Here is a 20261-nt window from a genome sequence, read left to right as displayed (position 1 = left end):
GATTCAGATGCACACGGAGATTGGAGGTGAGAACCCTTTGGCCAATTATAGATTAATAAACTTCGCTAACTGCTGAATTTTTGCAGACTGACATTTCAAGCTGACCCGCACAATTCTATTGGAAGCTACTCAATTATTACATCACCCTGACATTATTGAGTATTGCAGGTGTTCCATTTTAAGCCAACCTATTGAATGGCACTCACATGGGAATGAAGCGCATTCATGAGAGAAAGTATTATTTATTTGGTCCTAAGCAAATGTTAAGTGGCCATAAAAAATTAATGAAAAAGGTAAAAAGGTAATTTTGTTCATTGATTCATTGATTAGCCATAGTTTCTTAGGGTTTGGGCATAAGTAGTCATGGAGTAGGCTGAGACACTTTAAATAGCCACTAGGGCTATCAAGATCCACGTTCAAGAACATTACGACTTGACTCGCTAAATCATGAGAGCTCCTTAATTTTGTTTATTATAATAGTGGGTGTGCATCATCTCATCAAGAATCTACACAATAAATTTCAGCCGTCCATTTAAAAGATTTTAAAAACACATTAATAAACACTTTTTAGGATTATATCATATATATTTTATCATTTTTGATTATAATATTTTCATTACTAAAGTACAAAGCTTTTAACAAATTATATTAAGGGGATATAAGTCGTATATATCTCATATTCATAGTTTCATGTTTACGAGACTGCTACAAATTACCCCACTTTTATTCAACATCAGGGATCTGAAGGGATAAGACAATGGCCGATAAATTGATGTACATGATTCAATAATGATACACAAAATTACCCCTTCTTTAGATTACAATTAGTGGTTGAAACTTAATGAACCAACCAATTAAAATTCATAAAAGTCCCCAAAGTTGTTATGTAAACAAATGAGAAAATGTTATTGGGGACTAGTGTAATAAACAGCCAATGTCCTCTCTCTCCCTGATTCAAATCTTTAAAAACTTTGCAGACAAAATAATTATTGCGATTTTTAAAAAATTAAATATTAAAAAATTCTTAAAATTTTATAAAGTTTACAATAAAAAGCTATAATATATCAATAAATTCTAATTCACATATAAAAGCTTCATAAATAATTCATCATATATATTTTTATGACAATTTTAGATATGTTTTCATTTTCGAAATGGCATTATTTTTTTACCTAAAGGCTCAAATTTTTTTAAGCGAAGCTTTTCAATAAATTAGGTCTTTCAGTACGTCCGTCCGTCACGCATAGCTTTCATAGTTTATTTGGGAATATTAGAATCAATTCTAAACATTTTCATTGAACAAAGCAGAAAATTATTTTGAAATGTTAATCTACTAGGGAGAGGTCAACAGAAAAAAACAACAATAAATCTATGGGGGAGATTCATTTATTGTTCTATCTGTCTATCCATGCTTAAATTTATAAATCGGCTAAAGTATGTAGCTTAAAATATTCATTTTTGCTTTTAAACAGTTTAAAGAGTATTCTAATCAAGGGAGCTAGGGAGGAGACATTGGACTGTAAATTACACACTGGTACCCAAACACATTATCTTATTTGTCTGCTCTAAAACTTTGGGTACTTTTTAAAACTAGTTGGTTCCAAACTTTTAACCAATATATTAATACCATAAAGGGTAATTTCTTATCATCATTAAAGATATAATAATTTATCGTCCATTGTCTTATCCCTAAAATCCCTGATTCCAAACAACTTATTATAGTATAAGAGTCATTTATCGCACCATATTATAGACAACTTTTCGCAGATATTAAGACGAAAAACATTTTTGTTAGCCCGAGTGGCCCACACGGTCCAAAGTAACAAAACTTGTATAAATTTTATAATTTTTATTTTAATATTCGTGTAAAATTGTCTGTAATGCGATTATATACATGATTTTTCAGCATGGCTGCGAATCGGTTCTAATCCAGCGGATAGTGATCGGGTTCGAAGCCATACTGGAAATGTAGTGTCATATGATGACAAATATAATTTTTCAACCGGGATGAATTACTCAGCAGCAGTGGCGTGCACAGGGTTTTGTCAGGGGGTTGCGCGAAGCGTACCCGAAAATTTTGACACCATCTAACGAGTTTTGATACTCCAATTAAACCGAATCGAGATTTAGGGGGGTGTATTGCAGACAACAAATGGGTTGTATTTTTAGAGTCAGGGGGGATAATACACCCCTCTAGGTGTCCATTGACTCCCTCAAAAGTCAAACAAGCGTCCCTGAATAGATAATTTTATTTTTTAACACCCCTTTTGAGTTTAAGGGGGAATCTTGCCTGAATTAAGAGGGAGGGGTGTAGACCATTGTCAAAGGGGAAGGACAACTAGGGGGTTGCCCCCCCCCCCTCTGCACGCCTCTGCTCAGTAGTCAGTAATTTAATTCAGTACTTGAGCTTATTCAGATTTCCTCCTTCCTTGTCGCTCCACGGAAACAAATCCTAGAAAATGTAATTATAAAAGAGGTATAGCTATCTCAACAATAGGTACTTTTTTTTTGGGGGGGGGGGGGGGATTTTCCTTTTGGAGACTTTGCACTCTTCCCCTAATTAGGTATAAACCTTTTATTTAACACCTACCTATGAAATACTACATTGTAAAGGAGAACTATATCGGTTCAGCGGTTAGCCAGGTTTTTTTCGGTATTTTACAGACTTATAGACATTTAATAAGATTACTCTGATTATTCGTGTCTCGTTGTCTTTTAACGTCTCTAGTATGACGCAGTCTGGTCCAGACTCAAACCGGACACCTCAGCAGGCACGCAGTCATTTACGCTAATGACGCGGGTATTTTTACCTGCAGTGTGTGTTGCTCGCTAGAACCACCCATTGCCAGCTTCTCAAATACATTTCTAACAAACAAAAAAACAAGGATGAAAACATCTATAAGATTAAGCAGCTAAGCACAAAAAATGGACAAACTGATTTATAGAACAAATGCTTTTGTGGCATGGCTGACGGACAAAATTGTATTCTAGATTCTTTTAGGAAAAGGGGTATCTTCAAAAAAAATCTGAGATTTGCCATGTACGTATGTATAAAGAAAATTTATAAAAAAAAAAAGGATAAAAACATCCATAAGAAGCTGAATAAATAACAAAAACAATATATATAAAGTTGCTTCTTTCCTATGTTAAAACTAATAAAATATGAAAATACATAATAATAATTCCATTGAAAGCTATGAAAATATAACAAAAGATGTGTAATATCTACTTTCCAGTATGACTTCGAAATCAATTAAAATCCGCTGCAATAATAGTTATTCATAGCATCGTATTATAGACACAGACAGCTTCCGCGGATATTGAAATGAAAAATTAGTTTTAAGATTCAAACTTGTTTTATAAGCCCCGAGGAGCCAAAGGTATTACTGGTATTAATTTTCTCGTATTCATTTGATTCCGGTGGATAGGAACCGGTTCTCATCCATAAGAAAAAACGATGTCTAGCATCGAATTATATCCTGTCCGCGGATATAGAATGTACAATTATGAGATTAAAACCAGTTTTTTTAACCGGTGCCTTCGGCACCTCAGTGCTAAAAAAACAGGTGTCTGAAAACAGGTTCTAATCCAGCGGTTAGTAGCTCTCTATAGTACTCTAGCAAAATGGGGATAGTTTCTAGGGGGTTTCTTTCCCCTTTACCTTTCTCTTTCCCTCTACTATGACGTCAATAGAATAGGTAGGCCAAAATCGATTACATCTATCCCCATTTTCCTAGAGCACTAAACTCAGCTACCAGCCATTATTAATCGGTTTTGAAGCCGCACTGAAAATAACTATTATTCTTTCTGAAATTACAGGCACTTGATTAGAAACATTGAAAACTAAAAAACATAAATAGATTATACCTTGATTCACTAAAGTTGGCTTCAAAGTCGAACAAATCCTAAATTAAAATGCAATTAGTCTAAAAGTTAAAATAAAAGTTTGGATTAATTCTATTTATAATTATTATGCATTTCTTTGATTAAATACAAACTGCATTAAATCAGGGATCTAAAGTGATAAGACAATAAAATTATGTATATCCCTAATGATGTTAAACAAAATTACCCCTTGATAGATTACAATTAGTGATTGAAACGTTTGGCGACAAAGCCCAAATTGTGTTAAAATTGTGTCAAAAATGATCCATGTGACATAATTATGAGGGATTATCCATAACTTTTTTAGGGGTTTTTGATACATTTTTAACACAATTTGGGCTTTGTCCGTTTGGTTACTCAACTTTATGAACCAACTAATCAAAACTATGAAATTCCAAAGTTGTTCAACGAATTATATACCACCTTACGATGATTATTAATAAAATGCCGTTTCTCAAAGTCGTACGCGATCATACGATTGTTGGAGGGGTGACGCAAATTTCAGATATCAATTTTTGCGATTTCAGAAAAATTTATCTTTACATGAAAATAAAATAATCGCGAAAACTGAGATCTTAAATTTGCGTCACCCTTCGCCAATGTGAATGACCTCGTACGACTTCTAGAACCGGCATTTATTACTGATCACCCCCCCCCCCCCCTTCAAATACCTTGAATTGTACAGCATTCGATGTTGGGGCAGTTGGAAGACTTAAGTTTGTCCAAGACAAGGCTATTACACTAAAATTAAATTTATGGTTGATAGTATTGTCAATAAATCACTGAATATGAAGGTTTTATGGGCTAGCTCTCTAGGTAGAATAGGTAGAATTTAGTCAATTGTAATATTCAACACAATTTTTTTAAAATCCATAAAAGCCAAGATGTTTAGACCAAGAATAGATTCTTTGAAAAGATCACGAAACCTTTGTCACATATGTGATAAAAATAAAAAATTCTGGTGGAAAGTGGGGCTAGGCATGCGGTACTCAATAAATAACAGGAAAAACTATTACCCTCCCCCCCCCCCCCTACTTTGAATGGAGATTTTCTTTGCTCGAATATGCACTTTGAGAGAAATCGCAAGAAACAGATAGTTTACCTTATTAAAGATTCCAAAACTTTATTATCTTTTGCTCCTTTCTTCTCTCTGATAGCAAGTAGTGAGGCTAACATCTCCTAAATATAATAATTATTTCTTCTCTCTGATAGCTAGTAGTGAGGCTAACATCTCCTAAATATAATAATTATTTCTTCTCTCTGATAGCTAGTAGTGAGGCTAACATCTCATAAATATAATAGTTATTTCTTCTCTCTGATAGCTAGTAGTGTGGCTAACATCTCCTAAATATAATAATTATTTCTTCTCTCTGATAGCTAGTAGTGAGGCTAACATCTCCTAAATATAATAGTTATTTCTTCTCTCTGATAGCTAGTAGTGAGGCTAGCATCTCCTAAATATAATAGTTATTTCTTCTCTCTGATAGCTAGCAGTGAGGCTAACATCTTCTAAATATAAGTTATTTATAGCATTTTAATATTGACAGCTTAAAAATTGTAAGATTAAATCCAGTTTTGTTGGCCCCGATGAGCTGAAGGACCGGGCCTTCAAAACTAGAATCTATTTTACCGTATTGCTTCGAAACCGATTAATTAGTTCAAATCTTAGAATTGTACATTTTATATCCGGGGAAAGCTGTTTATAAACGATGTGAGAAATAACTATTATAGTTTTATATTATCCATTTAAATTTTAAAAAATAATCATAATACCTTGGCTTTTAATTTTTCTTCGGCAGTTAGCACCGTTTGTAACTCTTTTTTCTAAATAATAAAAAATTAAATTTCTACGATGTATAGGGTCAATGGCAAGGGAGACAGGTAGTTTTGTCTGAGGTATGATGATGACAGGAGGCGTGGTGACGCTTCGGGTGCAAGCCCTCTCCACGTCACCTTTGAACATACTCTGCATCGCGAAATGCAGTTTAACGCGCTCAATCACCTAGGGTAACCAACACCCATCAGACAACCAACCCTTTGATTGCGGGATCTTTGTCTGTGAAGTCCTAACTGTGCATGGTAACGAGTTGCGCCTGTTTTGGGCCAAGGCATTTAACATACTCTAACTATTTATGTAACGCTCTAACATGGCAGCAGTAGGAATATTTTTTAATGTCTTTGGTTATGACGCAGTGTCGGACCAAGATTCGAACTTATCCCTTCCCGACGACGAGCGGATGCACTACGTGTAGAGCTACGGTCGCGGGCTTTGTTTGAAGTATACTTCCAAAATTATAAATTTATTTTCTGAATTTATTTTATTTATGGGGGAGAGAAATAGCCCTGAAAAAAACGAAACACCTTGTTGTAGGCCAATGTATTAAAGGACAAACGTACAAAATACCCTATTTGTAGAATAGCTGCACTACTGAAATCATAATGGATTTATTATTACTTGGATCTTACACCAGATTATCATGTACTCTAATAAAGTAAAACTTTTAGCTGGCTCATTTAAAAATCCCCCTCCCCCATCCACGTTCTTTACCGCATCCCCTCCCTATCTAGGATAAACAAACTGACCAATAAAAGATGTCCATGTTAGAAGCCTAAATTGACAACAAATTTCCCCCTGTCATAATATCCATGTAGATTTTATATCCAAACAGTTTTACCTTCTTTGACTTGCGTCTGTCCAGAGAGTTGAAAAAGTGTTGAGCAGTTTTTTGCGAGGATGTATAGGAGTTATACCCACAGAATGGCAGTTCTACGTTTCCATCCTCCTTCTAAATTTTTTAATGGTGCTGTCTATAGTGCCTTAGCAAAATGGGGATAGATGTCACTGCTTTTGGCCTACCTATTCAATTGACGTCAGGAAATACCCAATATCCCATATCTCTTTTTAAGGGGTTTCCTTTCTCCTTTCCTTTCTCTTACCCTCTACAATGGCGTCAATAGAATAGATAGGCCAAAAGCGGTGACGTCTATTCCAATTTTCCTAGGGCACTTCTCCATTTTAGAAAAGATTAAAATACGTTAAAGGGTGGTTTTAGGCTATTTTATTTTTGATATTTTATTAGTCTTTTTTGCCCTTTTAATTTCGACAAAGAGTAATTTTCCTAAGAATTTTTTTATAAAATATCTCTATAGGTTTAAGAACAATTCTATATTACCTCGTAGGGCGAAGCCCCTAGAGGCAAGGGGGATGCTGCTTGTTATTATATAAAAAAAGTCAGGTTTTTTTGACAAACCCTAAACTGTCCCAGTTTTGAGCAAGACGATTCCAGTTACGTCATATACGTTTCGGGAAAGAAAAAGGGAAGGGGGGAAGAAAATCTCTTCAAAATAGATGGGAGAAAATGACGTCACAGGAATCTCGTCGTTTTTTTGTCTGTAGCTTAAAATTTCGAAAACTACTGATCCAAGGTTACCCATTTAAGGAAAGCTTAATATATGACCCGGGATGGTTTTAGGCTTTTTTCCAGCTATTTTTCTTCTGTTTGATCCCTCTCCCTTCGATTACAAAGAGTTCCTAGATGCTAAGAGCGAAGCCCCTTGTTCAACATATATGTGAAAATATGTTTTTTTTTAAATTAAAAAAATATTTCTTTTTAATATTTATCTATAGCATGACTGACAGACCGACGAATCAAGGAAATGATATACTGAATTTTTAATGATATAGGGAATCTTCACAAAAAAAGTTCAGCCGTCTATCTTTATTGGCAGACGAGAAAATCAAATTTTCTCCATAGCGTTACGAATTGACGGATGGACAGACAGACAGACAAAGTATATTATAGAGTTGTTTCGCTATTAAAATAAGGGAAAAAATTTATTGAAAAATGACTTTCTAAAAAAAAAAGTTTGAAATCTCAAAAATATAACGAAACCATTTACATGAAAATACAATTTATAGCATATCTGCTGCAAGCGTGTGTGTGTGTGTGTCTGTAAAGGTCCGTCTTGGTGTATGTGTGTATTTGAGTTTGTTAACAAAATTTACTTAAACTTAAAATACAAGATATTTCTTATATTAGTTATTTTTCGCATCGTATAATAGACAGCTTTCCACGGATATTAAAATGAATAATCATGACGGAATATTGTAGTCATGTTCGCATGACTCTAGTAACCACAGTAGATACTTCCAGTCCAAAAGTGTTGGCAAAGTTAGTTACCTAGGAATAAAAAATTCTTAGACTAAATAGCAGTATAAAGTTATCAGTAATGTCTTAATGCCATTTTCGGAATAGGGCTTATAAGCAAAAGACTATCTCTTAAGCGTATTTGGATTTAGGATCGGTGTAATATAATACCACCATTCTAAGGTTAGATATACTCGCCGAACAGAGATTAATGCGTCACTGATCTGGAAAGGAGACATTGGTGAGAGATTGTAGTCCTGTGAAGTAGTGATAAAGGATTACATTTGTCCCTGGAACCCGGAGGTGACCCATAAAATTGGTTCCGTTACCGGATAAACCCAGGTAAGATTTAACTTTTCCTTTAGGGGGGGAGAGGGCTACAAAGCCACTAAATAAGTCTTACCGCTAGATATCCATAGTCAGAATTAACATCGTATTCTTCTAGCCTCGAATATATGCCCTGAAAATGGAAGATAATATTATTGATAATATAGACGAGGATGTATTAAATCCTCCACCATATAACCCTGATTATCAACCTAACTTAGATAATACTGAAGATCAGTATTTACACTTAGAAAATATAAATGATCAAATCGAGGAAATACCTCGAATTCAAACTGAGCCTGAGGTTCACACTATACCAGCCATGTTTGTTTTAAATAACAGACGCAGAAATAGAATCTTGCATAGGCCACAATTACATTTCAACCCCCAAAATGAGATAGAGCATAACACACAAACAATAAAACAAGAACAAACAGGCACAAAGCCTAAAATTAAAAAAGAAAATAAACCATCATCAGATCCACCAGAATATGAATCTGAATCTAGCGACTACTCAGAAAAACGAAAAAATAAAAAACATACAAATAAAAAATACAGACACTATGATCCTCTCAATCCTCATGGCTTTGAGGATAAGCGACATCATAAACATCATGAACACCGTCACAAACAAAAAGACAAACAAAGCGATAGCGACAAAGAGGACAGAAGGAAAGACGATAAAAACTTCTCAATGCCAAAGAGAATGAATAAACGCAGAGACAGTAGTAGTCCAACATCAAGTTCAAGTTCCAGTTCATCTGATACGGAATCAGATTGGGACAGACGAACATCCTCTAACAATAGAGATAATAGAAATAGAGAGGAAATGATCGAAATGAACATATTAGAAAATAAACTAACCTCTGAACAGATGGATAAGTTGAGACTTCTCCTCCAAGACTCGCCCAGCCATACAGATCTAAACATTAAAAAAATTATAAAACTTATCCCAAACAATCTAGTATGGGGTACTGCTGAACATGAGCGCATTTTCCGCCAAATAAAATATCTTGGCAAAATACCTAACCTATATGGGGAACAAACCAATCCCTATACCTTTTTCAACACTTTTAAATACTTAGAAACATATATAAAACCATTCACCCATAGTTCCTACAACAACATAATAATCCACTATTTTAACCCAGAATCAAGGAACAAATTGGACATGCTAGAAATAGATCCTAATGTGCTAAGTGCACAGGATTTTGTAAAAGCCATCCTAACTACCATAGGTGCCGAAATACTTGGGCCACAGGACTATGAAAGGCGCTTCCACACCTATAGGATAACGACAGAGGACGAAGACAGACCAAACAAAGCTGTCATAAATCTAGCCGCAATGTTGCAAAAAACGGGAAATTCCCACGAAAATCAAATGGCTAAACTTAGAGAAAAAGTGTGTTTTTATCTGGTACCGCAATATTTGCAATCTGCATTTTTGGCAACAACAAATGTACCAAATTGCACAAAAGAGACAATACTAAACTGGTTTAGCAACAATCGCAGCTATTATCATGCAGCTGTGGACAGAAAAAGAAGGATGGAAAAACAGAAAAACGGGAATGTTAATCAATTAGGAAAAAATCGTCTAAATTCCCTAACAGCCAAAAAAGAGACACCAAAAGATAATGGCAAAAACAAAGGACAACAGAATGATAAAAATGCCAAAGATGTATCTACAAAACCTAAACCTGTTTGCGAACATTGCAAAAAAGGACATTATAGCAAACATTGTCTTAAACACCCAGACCCAGCTATAAGGAAAGCTAATGGGGAATGGTGGGACAAAAAGAAAAAAGAGAAGGAATTAGCCAATCGCATAGTTTGCCTGCTATGTAATTCTGACACCCATGGTAGTGCCGATTGTCACTGGTACCCCAATGTGACACCGGCCCAAGAACAATGCCCTAGATGCCTACATTATGGGATACCGAGACGTCATCATCCCCTGGCAGCGTGCACATTACCACTGCCAGCGGAAAAAAACGGCTAAGGCCGCCGAGTACGTCTCAAGAAATCAATAAAATACATAATACGGATTCTTGGGAAATACCCGGCGCCCCTGAAAAAGGGAAAAACTCACCTGCTATAAACAAACATCAAATATCCATTCCAGTGGCGGTTACACTCACTCTAAAAACAGAAATAAATAATGAAAATCAAGAAATTAAACTACTGGAATGTTCAACAAATAATGACAAACAAAATAACCCTGTAAATATTCCACTTAATTATGATATTCAAGATGAACTTGTAAATAATAAATCAGCAGCCCCTGGCAGCTTAAATGAAGGTGACCACTGTGATATTGTAAATAATAATAGTATAAATAATGACCAAATATTAGATATCAATTTGACAGAAACCATACCTGTTAAAGAAATAGTAAAAAAGGGTATATCCGAAAAACTACAAGAGCTTAAAGAATCAGAAAACGAACCAATTAATGACAGCAATAGTAGCAACTTACCCATTCCGAGCGAAGATAAAGCCAATAGCACCATACTTGAACACTCAACACTATATCCTAAAATAGAAATAAAAAATGTTAGTAGTAATTCTGATGATACCCAATCTATTGAAGAAAATGACTTAAAAATTCTTTCCGAAGAAAACCCTTCAATGGAAGATACCCCTGAATATGATATAGATGAAAACGATCTATTAACAGATATTACAGGATTAACTAGGGCTGAAATCATGGCCGAAATCGAACAAATTGAATTAGACAGTGACAAAGACTCTATATCAGACTTAAGTGACTTAGATAGTAGCGATTTTAGCTCAGATGAGGATGAAAAAAATCCCCCATCAATCTCCGAATCCGGATTGGAAAAAATATTTGAAAATTTCGAGTATCGGGGAGAAAAATCTGTAGAGGAACATTTATTGAATATCAATCAAACCATAGCTAACGTAGATATTGCAAACAAAATAAAAACAGATGAACAGACTGAAGTTGAAACTATCGCTACCGGCTGTATTTACCTGGACGAATTTGATAATGCAGAATCTGCCGGGGAACAACATAAAGCCGAAAAAACAGAGCAGTCATTTTTAGAATTTGATGATGAGTCTGAAAGCAGAATAAAACATAAAAAACATTATTTAAAAAATGAATTATCATTGGAGAATCGTGTAAAAATAGCAAAAACAATATCGTTTTTGAGTTATTTACACGAATACCCAAACCAAAATAAACTTATGACAATTATTATGATTGTGCTCACAGCCATGTTGTTGGGAAATTTTCTTGCTCCATATGGGCTATTGACGATAATTTTCCTGTATGTCAATATACCCAATGGGAGATATTTCCTGCAACTGCTGGCTGAGAGGACAACCGACATAATTGACATAGACAAATTAGAAACAAATTTGGAAATAAAAACAATTCAAAGCCACCTAGGCGTGCTGGACAAGATCCAAATTCCCGTGGCAATTAATGGCAGCAAAATAATTTTTGAACTAGACACTGGGGCCGCAGTAAACTGCGTATCAGAAAATATCTTACTAAAAGTGCTGCCTAATTACCACGAGATGGAGCTTTGTTCAGCCTACCGTTTGTCTTCTGTAGAAGGCAAAGCAATTAGCGTCATTGATGCCCGACGCCTAGGGTGCGAGTTTGAAGGGGTGGGAAAAGTGTTCTTGGACTTCCATGTACTTAAAGAAAAGAATATTTGTCTATTAGGACGCCCATTTTTGATTACCTGCAATATAGGCATGCAAGTAAAAGGGCAAAAAGTCTACATAGAAATAAATCCTAACAGAAGGAAGGTAAAAAATCCTTTTGCTGTTAATATCAAAAAATTAGAATTAGCAAAGGGAGAAGAAAAATTAATAGAACTGGAAGTCAAAGATAAAGACCCAAAACAAGAACACTTTATCCCACACCTTTCAAACATGTATACTCAAATTAAGATAAAATACAAAATGTATTCAATAACCAGGACAGGAGAAAATAAACTCGCGGTGTACGTTGAGAACTGCGGAGAAAATCCACTCATAATCAAACCAGGCGGGTTTCTGATCTCTCTCCTGCCTTGCCAACCTGAAAAAGACAAAAATTTAGAATTAAAAGGTTTTAAAGCACCTAAAATGGGTTCAATCAAATCAATCGCTGTCTTGAGAGGAAACAATGGAATCAAAGAGCAGCTTAATAAAATAAAAAAAGGTTCCAATATTCTGTCAAAGACGCGCGATTATCTAATTAAACCCATCCTAAATAAAATAAAATATGTTAAGAATAAAGTAAAAAATATTGTAAATAAATTATTGGATAAAATACCATTTAAAATAGTGCTAAAAAACGTATAAAGCCCCGCTCTAATGTTGATGTTTTTAAGAAAGATAAAACATATGTTAACATAGATAAGATTATTAAAATAAATAGTGTAAATACAATACAACCAGAAAATGAATTAAGTCTTGAAGAAATAGCAGATATTTTTGGGGATAATAAAGAAGGAATTGAGTTGACTGCGCCACTACCCCCACCACCGTTAACCTTAGAACAAATATTAGGAAAATTAAGTTACATAGACGACCAAAATGTAAAACAAAGGGTGGCTAATCTTTTATTTAAATTTGAAAGTGGGGCGTCCCACAACTTCGATATTGGGGAAAGCATTGAAGAAATGGATTTCCCTTGCCCTGAAAACTATGATAAAAATACTAAAATATATAATCTCTCCCTAACCGATACGCTCCATCTTAGATATTTCATAGACCTATGTTTAAAAATGGACATAATAGAATGCTCCCCACCCAGCCAGCAGTTTGGGTCACCTGTTTTCCTTACGAGCCGTAAAGATAAACAGGCGCCACCACGCATAATCATTGACTCTAGGGGGGTAAATGCTAGTATTCCTTACAGCGTATCATCGATCACAATGGATCCGATGAATACGCTAAAAAATCTGCTACCTAAAGTAAGATATGGGACTTTTGTAGATATTAAAAATGCATTTTATAATCTTAAACTATCCCAAAAAGTTCTTGATTCAGGAGTGTCCTGCATTGTGACTAGCTTTGGGTGTTTCCGCTTCAAGAGAGCCATCACCGGCTATGCGGGAACACCCAGCCTTTTGTTGCATTATATATTATCAAATATTCATTTAAATGATTTAAAAATTAATGACATAATAGAATTGTTACTAGTTTGGTTCGATGACCTCTCAATTTTCAGTTGGTATGAAGAGGACATCGAAGAACACCTCGCCAAACTAGAAACTTTTCTGTCCCGCCTTAATAGGCTAAATCTAAAATTGAATTTGGACAAATGTACTTTCTGTACAGACTTAAGCAAAGATAAAGTAGTTGTATTAGGCTATCAAATAGGCCAGGGACGGATTACCGTCCCGGACAAAAAGGTCAAATATATAATGCAACTAAAGGCTCCAAAAACATTAAAAGAACTTCAATCATTTATAGGAAATCTTCAATACTATAGGTCACTTTTACCCCTACCTATCCATGGACATATGAATGCTTTGTTCCCCCAAGTAAGGAATTTTGATTGGAATGAAGAAGCAGATTTTCACTTCAATAAAATCAAAGAAATACTTGCGTCTGATAATCTCAGCAATGAATCAGCAAGAAATATTGACTTTCAGATGTTATACACAGACGCCAGCAAGCATGCCATAGGTTCCAGCTTGCTAGGATTCGAACTTAAAGACCTTTTTCAATCCGAGCTGCCTAACTTTATGGACATGCCTGCTGAATTAAAAGCATATTTTAATGGCCATGAAGAGATAGGGGTACTTTTTAAAGAATCAAATTATCTAAACTTATTTTATCAGATAACTATCTTTTTAAAACTAGATTTTTCAAATTCATATGAAAATTGGTATAAAGTTTTTTCAAACAATTTTACAATGTATTCACAACTAAGCTATCTCTTGGAAGTCACATCTGACGATGTTGTAAGGACTAAACAAGAAATGAATAAAATATTTGTAGAAAAAATAAATCAACTTAGAGCAGGGGCTCTACCATTGAATAATCCATACGTACAGACATTCCTCTTTTATTCTTTTTCAATTTTTTCGAAACATAAACTTCGAATAATCTACCTGTCAAGCAAAGACGGATCCATCCTCGAGAACTTGCTCTACCAGCGATTCACCGAATCCTCCAACTCTGAAATTATAATATTTGTTAATAATGACAATTTTTATTATTTGGGAGTAAAAGAAAATGTTGAAATAAAACAGAGAAAATACAAAAAGACAGTTCAGAATCTAGACGTCAGTGACAGAGAAGTTTATACGTTCCTCGAAAAAAGCATGAAAAATAATTTAAATGATATTAATGTGAGAGGAAAGATATTAGGGTTTTTCTCAAAAACTGTGGCCCCCAAAGTTATGGAGACCACAGGTATAGTGTACCTAGAGATCCTGGCCATCTATGAGGGCCTCACCTTCTTTGAGGTGGAGATCAAAGGTACAAGGACATTAATACTGACAGACAATGTGGCTTGTTATAAGATCCTTAGAAACAAGAAAATTGAGAATCGTAAGAGTAAGCTTGATTACTTGAGTCAAAAAATTCTCTATTGGTTTGGAAAAATGGTTTCCTTTCTATCTATTCGGACAGACGAACAGCTGGCCGATTTTATTAGCCGCTTAATGCCCCATGCTACTGAAAGACTTGACTTTCAGGTGGAGGAAATAAAGCCTGTATATCAAGGGGAAAATTTTGCTATTTTTGATGCAGCACCCATTATACGGGACAAAGAAAACTTTATAAACAAGGACACGGATGTACAAATTTTAGCAGTAACTAGAGGCAAAGCTGACGAAGTTCTTAAGAAATATGAGGAATTAACAACCCGCAATAAAAGGGCAAAAAAGGATAAAACCAAAAAACCTAGTAAAAAGGAATTGCAAGAATCAAAAGCTTTAGCAGAAAAATTACTAGAACAAGTTCTGCCTCCTGTCCCTGCTAAAAATCCGTCCGAAGAAAATATTAATGTGCAGCAGGAAAGTACAAGTAAATCTATCCCTGTCCCCGAGACATCAGACAATATGACACATGTTGAAAAGAGTTCAAATAAAATTGATGACCAAAATGTTAATTTTGATTCAGGGGTTAAAGATACAAATTTAGATAAAAATCAACAACTTTTCAATGACCCAATTCCTATAACAATTGAGGATAATAATCCAATAGATATTATGCCCGTAGATGAACAATTTATTATTAATGATCCTATTCCAATTTTTCCTGACGAAGAACAAAAAATAATAGAAAATCCAATAAATAGTCTTCCAGATAATGAACAATTAAAATTTAATAATATAGATCCCTTGACTCCTGACCCTATTGAACAAAATATTAACACGAGCTCAAACATAAATTTAAATATTGAAACTACCGAGGATTTAGGGATAAGCATAGATACAAAAAAATCATTTTCTGAAGTCTTATTAAATACACAAGAACATACTACAATAGGACATAGCTCAAATAAAGCTATGTCAGATAAAATGGCACATTTTGAACAACAACTTAATAAAAAACCTGACAGGGAAGAAAGGGAAAAAATGAGAAAAGAAATAGTAAATGAATTTCTAAATCAACCCCATGATAATGAACAAAATTTGTCAAATAAAACTGAAAGTCACACCGAATATGAAGAAAGCATAATATTATTACCAAATGCAAATGCCACTTTTGAAAGGCTGCGAATATTTGAAAAATCTACCTTTATACAATTACAAATAAAGGAAAATTTGTCAAATGACGTCAATCCAACGACATTAAAATATAAGCAAAATTTATTAATTCTACCCTACCCTCTTTACGGCTATATTGCTGGAAGCATGCACCGTGATATGGTACATGCAGGGGTGAAAAGGGTTCGTGATAATATAACATCTACATTTTATGTACAGTATAAATCAAAATTGCGGAAAATAATTGAAGCCCATATAGGTTTATGTTGTACATGTATAAAATCCAAAAACAATCACTTAAGATTAAAAAGATTGACCTCAATTAATAGAAATAATAAATTTAGAAACACGGTAGTAGCAATGGATATACTGGAGTTTAGTAAGAAATCAAAAATAGATGGAATAAAAGGAATACTGGTTTTTATGGATGTAGCCACCCAGTATATCACATTGCATTACCTACCAGATCTAAACTATGAAGATATAGAGAATGGCATAAGCCAATACATTTTATTACATGGGCATGTCAAAAATTTTTGGGCCGATAACGGCAAAAACATCAGAAATTCTAAAAGTGAATTATTTCTAAGAAAAATAGGCTCAAGATTCTTGGATAGTGCTGCTTATAAAAGTGCCTCGAGGGGCAATATCGAAAATAGGATTAAAGTAATCCAAAATTTAGTACGAATTGCAAGGGCACATGCCGCAGATGTAAAAATTAAAACAGCATTAAGCACAGTAATACATATAGTGAACACCATAAAATTAATAGGGACAAAACTAAGTCCTTATAACCTCCATTACCTTAGTTTGTACGGTTTTGAAGGAGGAATAGTGCAAAATGATAATTTATTTAGACCTAATTTCTCATTTGACCCCAAATCTCTATCCAAGAGATTTGAGGATTATCAAATTCCTTTTAAGCAATTACATGATGAAACACAAGAATTTATTTTCAACAGACAAGAAAAATTGTTGAAAAAACTTAACAAGAATAGACATGACCATAACTATAAAGTGGGGCAGTTTTGCGTGCTGCGCCGTGACCGTCTAAAAAAGAAATACTACGCAAAAAAATAAACCAGTTTTTGATTTAATGGTATGGGTCATACTTCATATAGGAAGACCTTTAATTACCATAAAAAATATCTGGAGCACTTCTACAAGGAAAGTGAACCCCACGCAAATAAAAATACTGCGTGAGGATTTAATAGGCGACTATCAATTACCCAGAAAGGTTGCTAAACACTTTAAGGTGTTGACCTTGCGGGACATCCGAAAATTTAACAAAATAAATAAAGCAAATAGGATATTGAGAAGTATATCAGACGACAAATCTAGCTCTAGAGTAGATTCACTGTCAAGTATTTAATCTTAGCTAAATTAAAGAAAGACAAATATCCTAGTTATATAGTAGCTATTCTCCTTTAATATTTTAAAGACCCACCTTTTGTCATTGCGGCCAATTTCGGAAAGCTCGAGCTCATCGGACTCCAGGGGTAAAGCTTGTCCATCAGTTCCTTGCCTTGTAACAGCATCTTGCACTTCACTGTAAACATCAAGTTCCAACCACGAGCCGGACAGGCAGATGTCCTGGAGCGAGGTAGGAAGGCTACGGGTTCCGATGGGATACAAATAAGGCAGAGATCTTGAAGTGGGGTTGCGCAGCGACAAGGGGATTAAATCCATCTTTTGTTTAGCCACGTTATAACGTCGCTGGTAACTATGCATTTCAGTCCGCAGTCTCAAACATTCTACTCTCAGGCGTTGGGTTTTTGCATTCAAGACTTTATAGCGAATTTTTAACTCCTCCTCTTCGGTTTTAGATCTCTTCAACAGCTGGCGAACATTCCTCAAATCACACCAAAGGCTGAGGGAGTTGCAAATACAGGTCACCTGAAAATAAAAAATACAAATTAATAAAATAAGTGATTAAAAAACACATTTGTTAGAATAAATGTAATATGTGTCATTCAAAAACAATAGATCTGATAAAAAGCAAACAAGTAGTGTCCCCTGATCGCATGAGTATATATTGGGAGCTAGTAAGATTAATTCAACAGTTGGATTTATTGTACAACGCTGTCATCCAAGCCAAAATCTGTCAATGCAGAGCTTGTAAGAACTTAAAAAAGAGCGAAGCTACTCAGGAATCAACAGCACGTCTTTATCAATACATGGAGTCAAGCTATCAACGTTTGACGCGTCCTTATTTGAGAAGAATCATTCTAAGTTTAGCCGTACAATTTAGGTTAAATTTAAGGCAACAAAACTCTTTAGAGTAAGTTAACCAATCATTCACTTAAATAAGCTACACAAATTATTTTCAGTAAAAAATCAGAAAATAAAGACAATACTTAAACTAAGTGAAAAACAATGATGGTTGTGAATTCACCAGAACTTTTTAGATGCTTCCCTAAGAAAAAACTCATAGAACTAGTGCATGACGATATGAAGGCGGAGGATGTGATTGTACTTTGCTATGATTACATCTTTTACTTCAACGCAATGTTCAGGGACTTGAGATGGGTCCAAAGCGCCACCTCCGATGAGATATTTCATGACCAGCTGAGCGATCAAATTCGAAAGAACGGCGAATGGAAAGCCTTCTTGAAAAATTTGATCGCTTGGTTTCGTGAGTCTCCACGGAGTGAAAGGCTGCCTAAAATCTTCCTTGACCATGCTGCCAGCATAGACCATTCAATAAACAAATATCACCTAGCCATTAGGGAGTGGGATTCTGCGGTATGGGAGGGAAGAGATAAACCTAGCCGGTTTCAGAGAGAGCGACACGAGCTCCCCCATCACGAAGGAAACCGACTCCAAAGCCTCGGCCGCCGCGCTCACCACAACCAGGATAGACGAGATAGACGTTATCAACACCTTCAAGAACGCCGTGCTAACCATTACCAGCACGACACTCGCAACATACTTGGCGAATACCCCAGGGAGCAGCGACAAAGGCCTAGTGGGCTAGCAGCATGGGGTTTCAGAGCCTGGCCAACTAGTGGCGACCTTCGCCAACAACTTGATAGAGTAGCGGGACGTCGCCGCTGTGCCTCGGTTCAACCAGTGCCACGCTATGACCACGCCCCTAGAAGCCACGACAACTAAGAAAATTAGCACCCATCAGCTTAGTTAGTAGTCTAGAGTAGCAACATATTTAATCCTTATTCATGATACCTATATTTAACCATATTATCCTTATTTAATCCTATTTAACCATATTAATATTATAATCATTATATGTTAATCTCTATTTAATCAAAATATATTATAATCAATAAGCACAAAATGAGTTAATGTGTCGTCTAAAAATAATTATGAAAGATTAATAAACTCTATTTAAAAAAAAAAAAAAAAAAAAATAGGGATAAGTTAATTAAAAATTAATTGAAATTTTGATTCTATATTTAGTAAAACGAGAAAAATTATAAAAAGGATTCTAAGCGACAATAGTAGGTTTTGCCTCAAATTAATTAAAATTGTAGTAATAGAATGTGCGGCTGATGCCTAGAAAAGCTTCGCTCCCAGAAAAATAGGATTGTTGTTAAAACGAAAACGCAAATTTTTAGAATAGCTTATTTCCAAAAAAATTTTAGTTGATAGGTGTATATTAATTATACGTTAATACTTAAGTAAAACGCTGACTCTAGAAAAGGGATCGATCCAAAAAAGGTTTCTATAAAAATGTAATAACTAAAATAAAAAAAGGTTTTAAACAGAAAAACAACTTTCAAAAAAATGTTTGCTACAAAAAATCTATATCGACGAACGAAAAAAGCTAATTTTAAGGAAAATTTCGCTCCAAAATTATTTTCGTTTGTAAATGAATAAACATCCTTTTTGTAAGAAACAATAAAGGGTTGAAAAAAGTTGACACATGTCAAGTTTGAACATAAAACAGATCAAAAATTATTTAAAATTTAATTCAAACAATGCAACTTTGAATAAGTATGAAGCCAACTTGCCTATTTAGTAAATCCAACTTGCGAATTTTTGAAACACACTCACACAGCCTAGTCTACTGGTGTGTGTGCATAACACAACTCAGTTAGGGGTACGCACACCCTAGTGCCATATAGGCATACGCACACACAGGCCAATTAGCAGTAAAGTACATTTCAGAAGGTCACTAAGGAACACACACCACCAGTGCTGCACACACACACACACAAATACACTTAGCCTAGATAAAACATCAAACATACAA

The 20261-nt window shown here is 34.9% G+C and overlaps 1 protein-coding gene across 1 annotated transcript in view; it reads right to left on the bottom strand.

The window, feature by feature from the left end:
* Positions 1 to 564: 564 nt before the first annotated feature.
* LOC145305232 (uncharacterized) overlaps positions 565 to 20261 on the bottom strand; it is a 60508-nt gene continuing 40811 nt past the window's right edge. The window contains exons 21-27 of the mRNA XM_080146824.1: positions 6561 to 6671; positions 5659 to 5709; positions 4988 to 5064; positions 4557 to 4626; positions 3868 to 3905; positions 2811 to 2865; positions 565 to 2452 (exon numbers count right to left, since the gene is read on the bottom strand). Coding sequence (XP_080002950.1) covers positions 2396 to 2452; positions 2811 to 2865; positions 3868 to 3905; positions 4557 to 4626; positions 4988 to 5064; positions 5659 to 5709; positions 6561 to 6671 — 459 coding nt within the window. The 3' untranslated portion in view covers positions 565 to 2395. The remainder of the gene's footprint in view (positions 2453 to 2810; positions 2866 to 3867; positions 3906 to 4556; positions 4627 to 4987; positions 5065 to 5658; positions 5710 to 6560; positions 6672 to 20261) is intronic.

This window comes from Acartia tonsa, chromosome 14 (genome assembly GCF_053477335.1).
Source record: "Acartia tonsa isolate MP-2025a chromosome 14, ASM5347733v1, whole genome shotgun sequence".
NCBI classification, from domain to species: domain Eukaryota; kingdom Metazoa; phylum Arthropoda; class Copepoda; order Calanoida; family Acartiidae; genus Acartia; species Acartia tonsa.
This window is presented reverse-complemented; position numbering and strand designations above follow the sequence as displayed.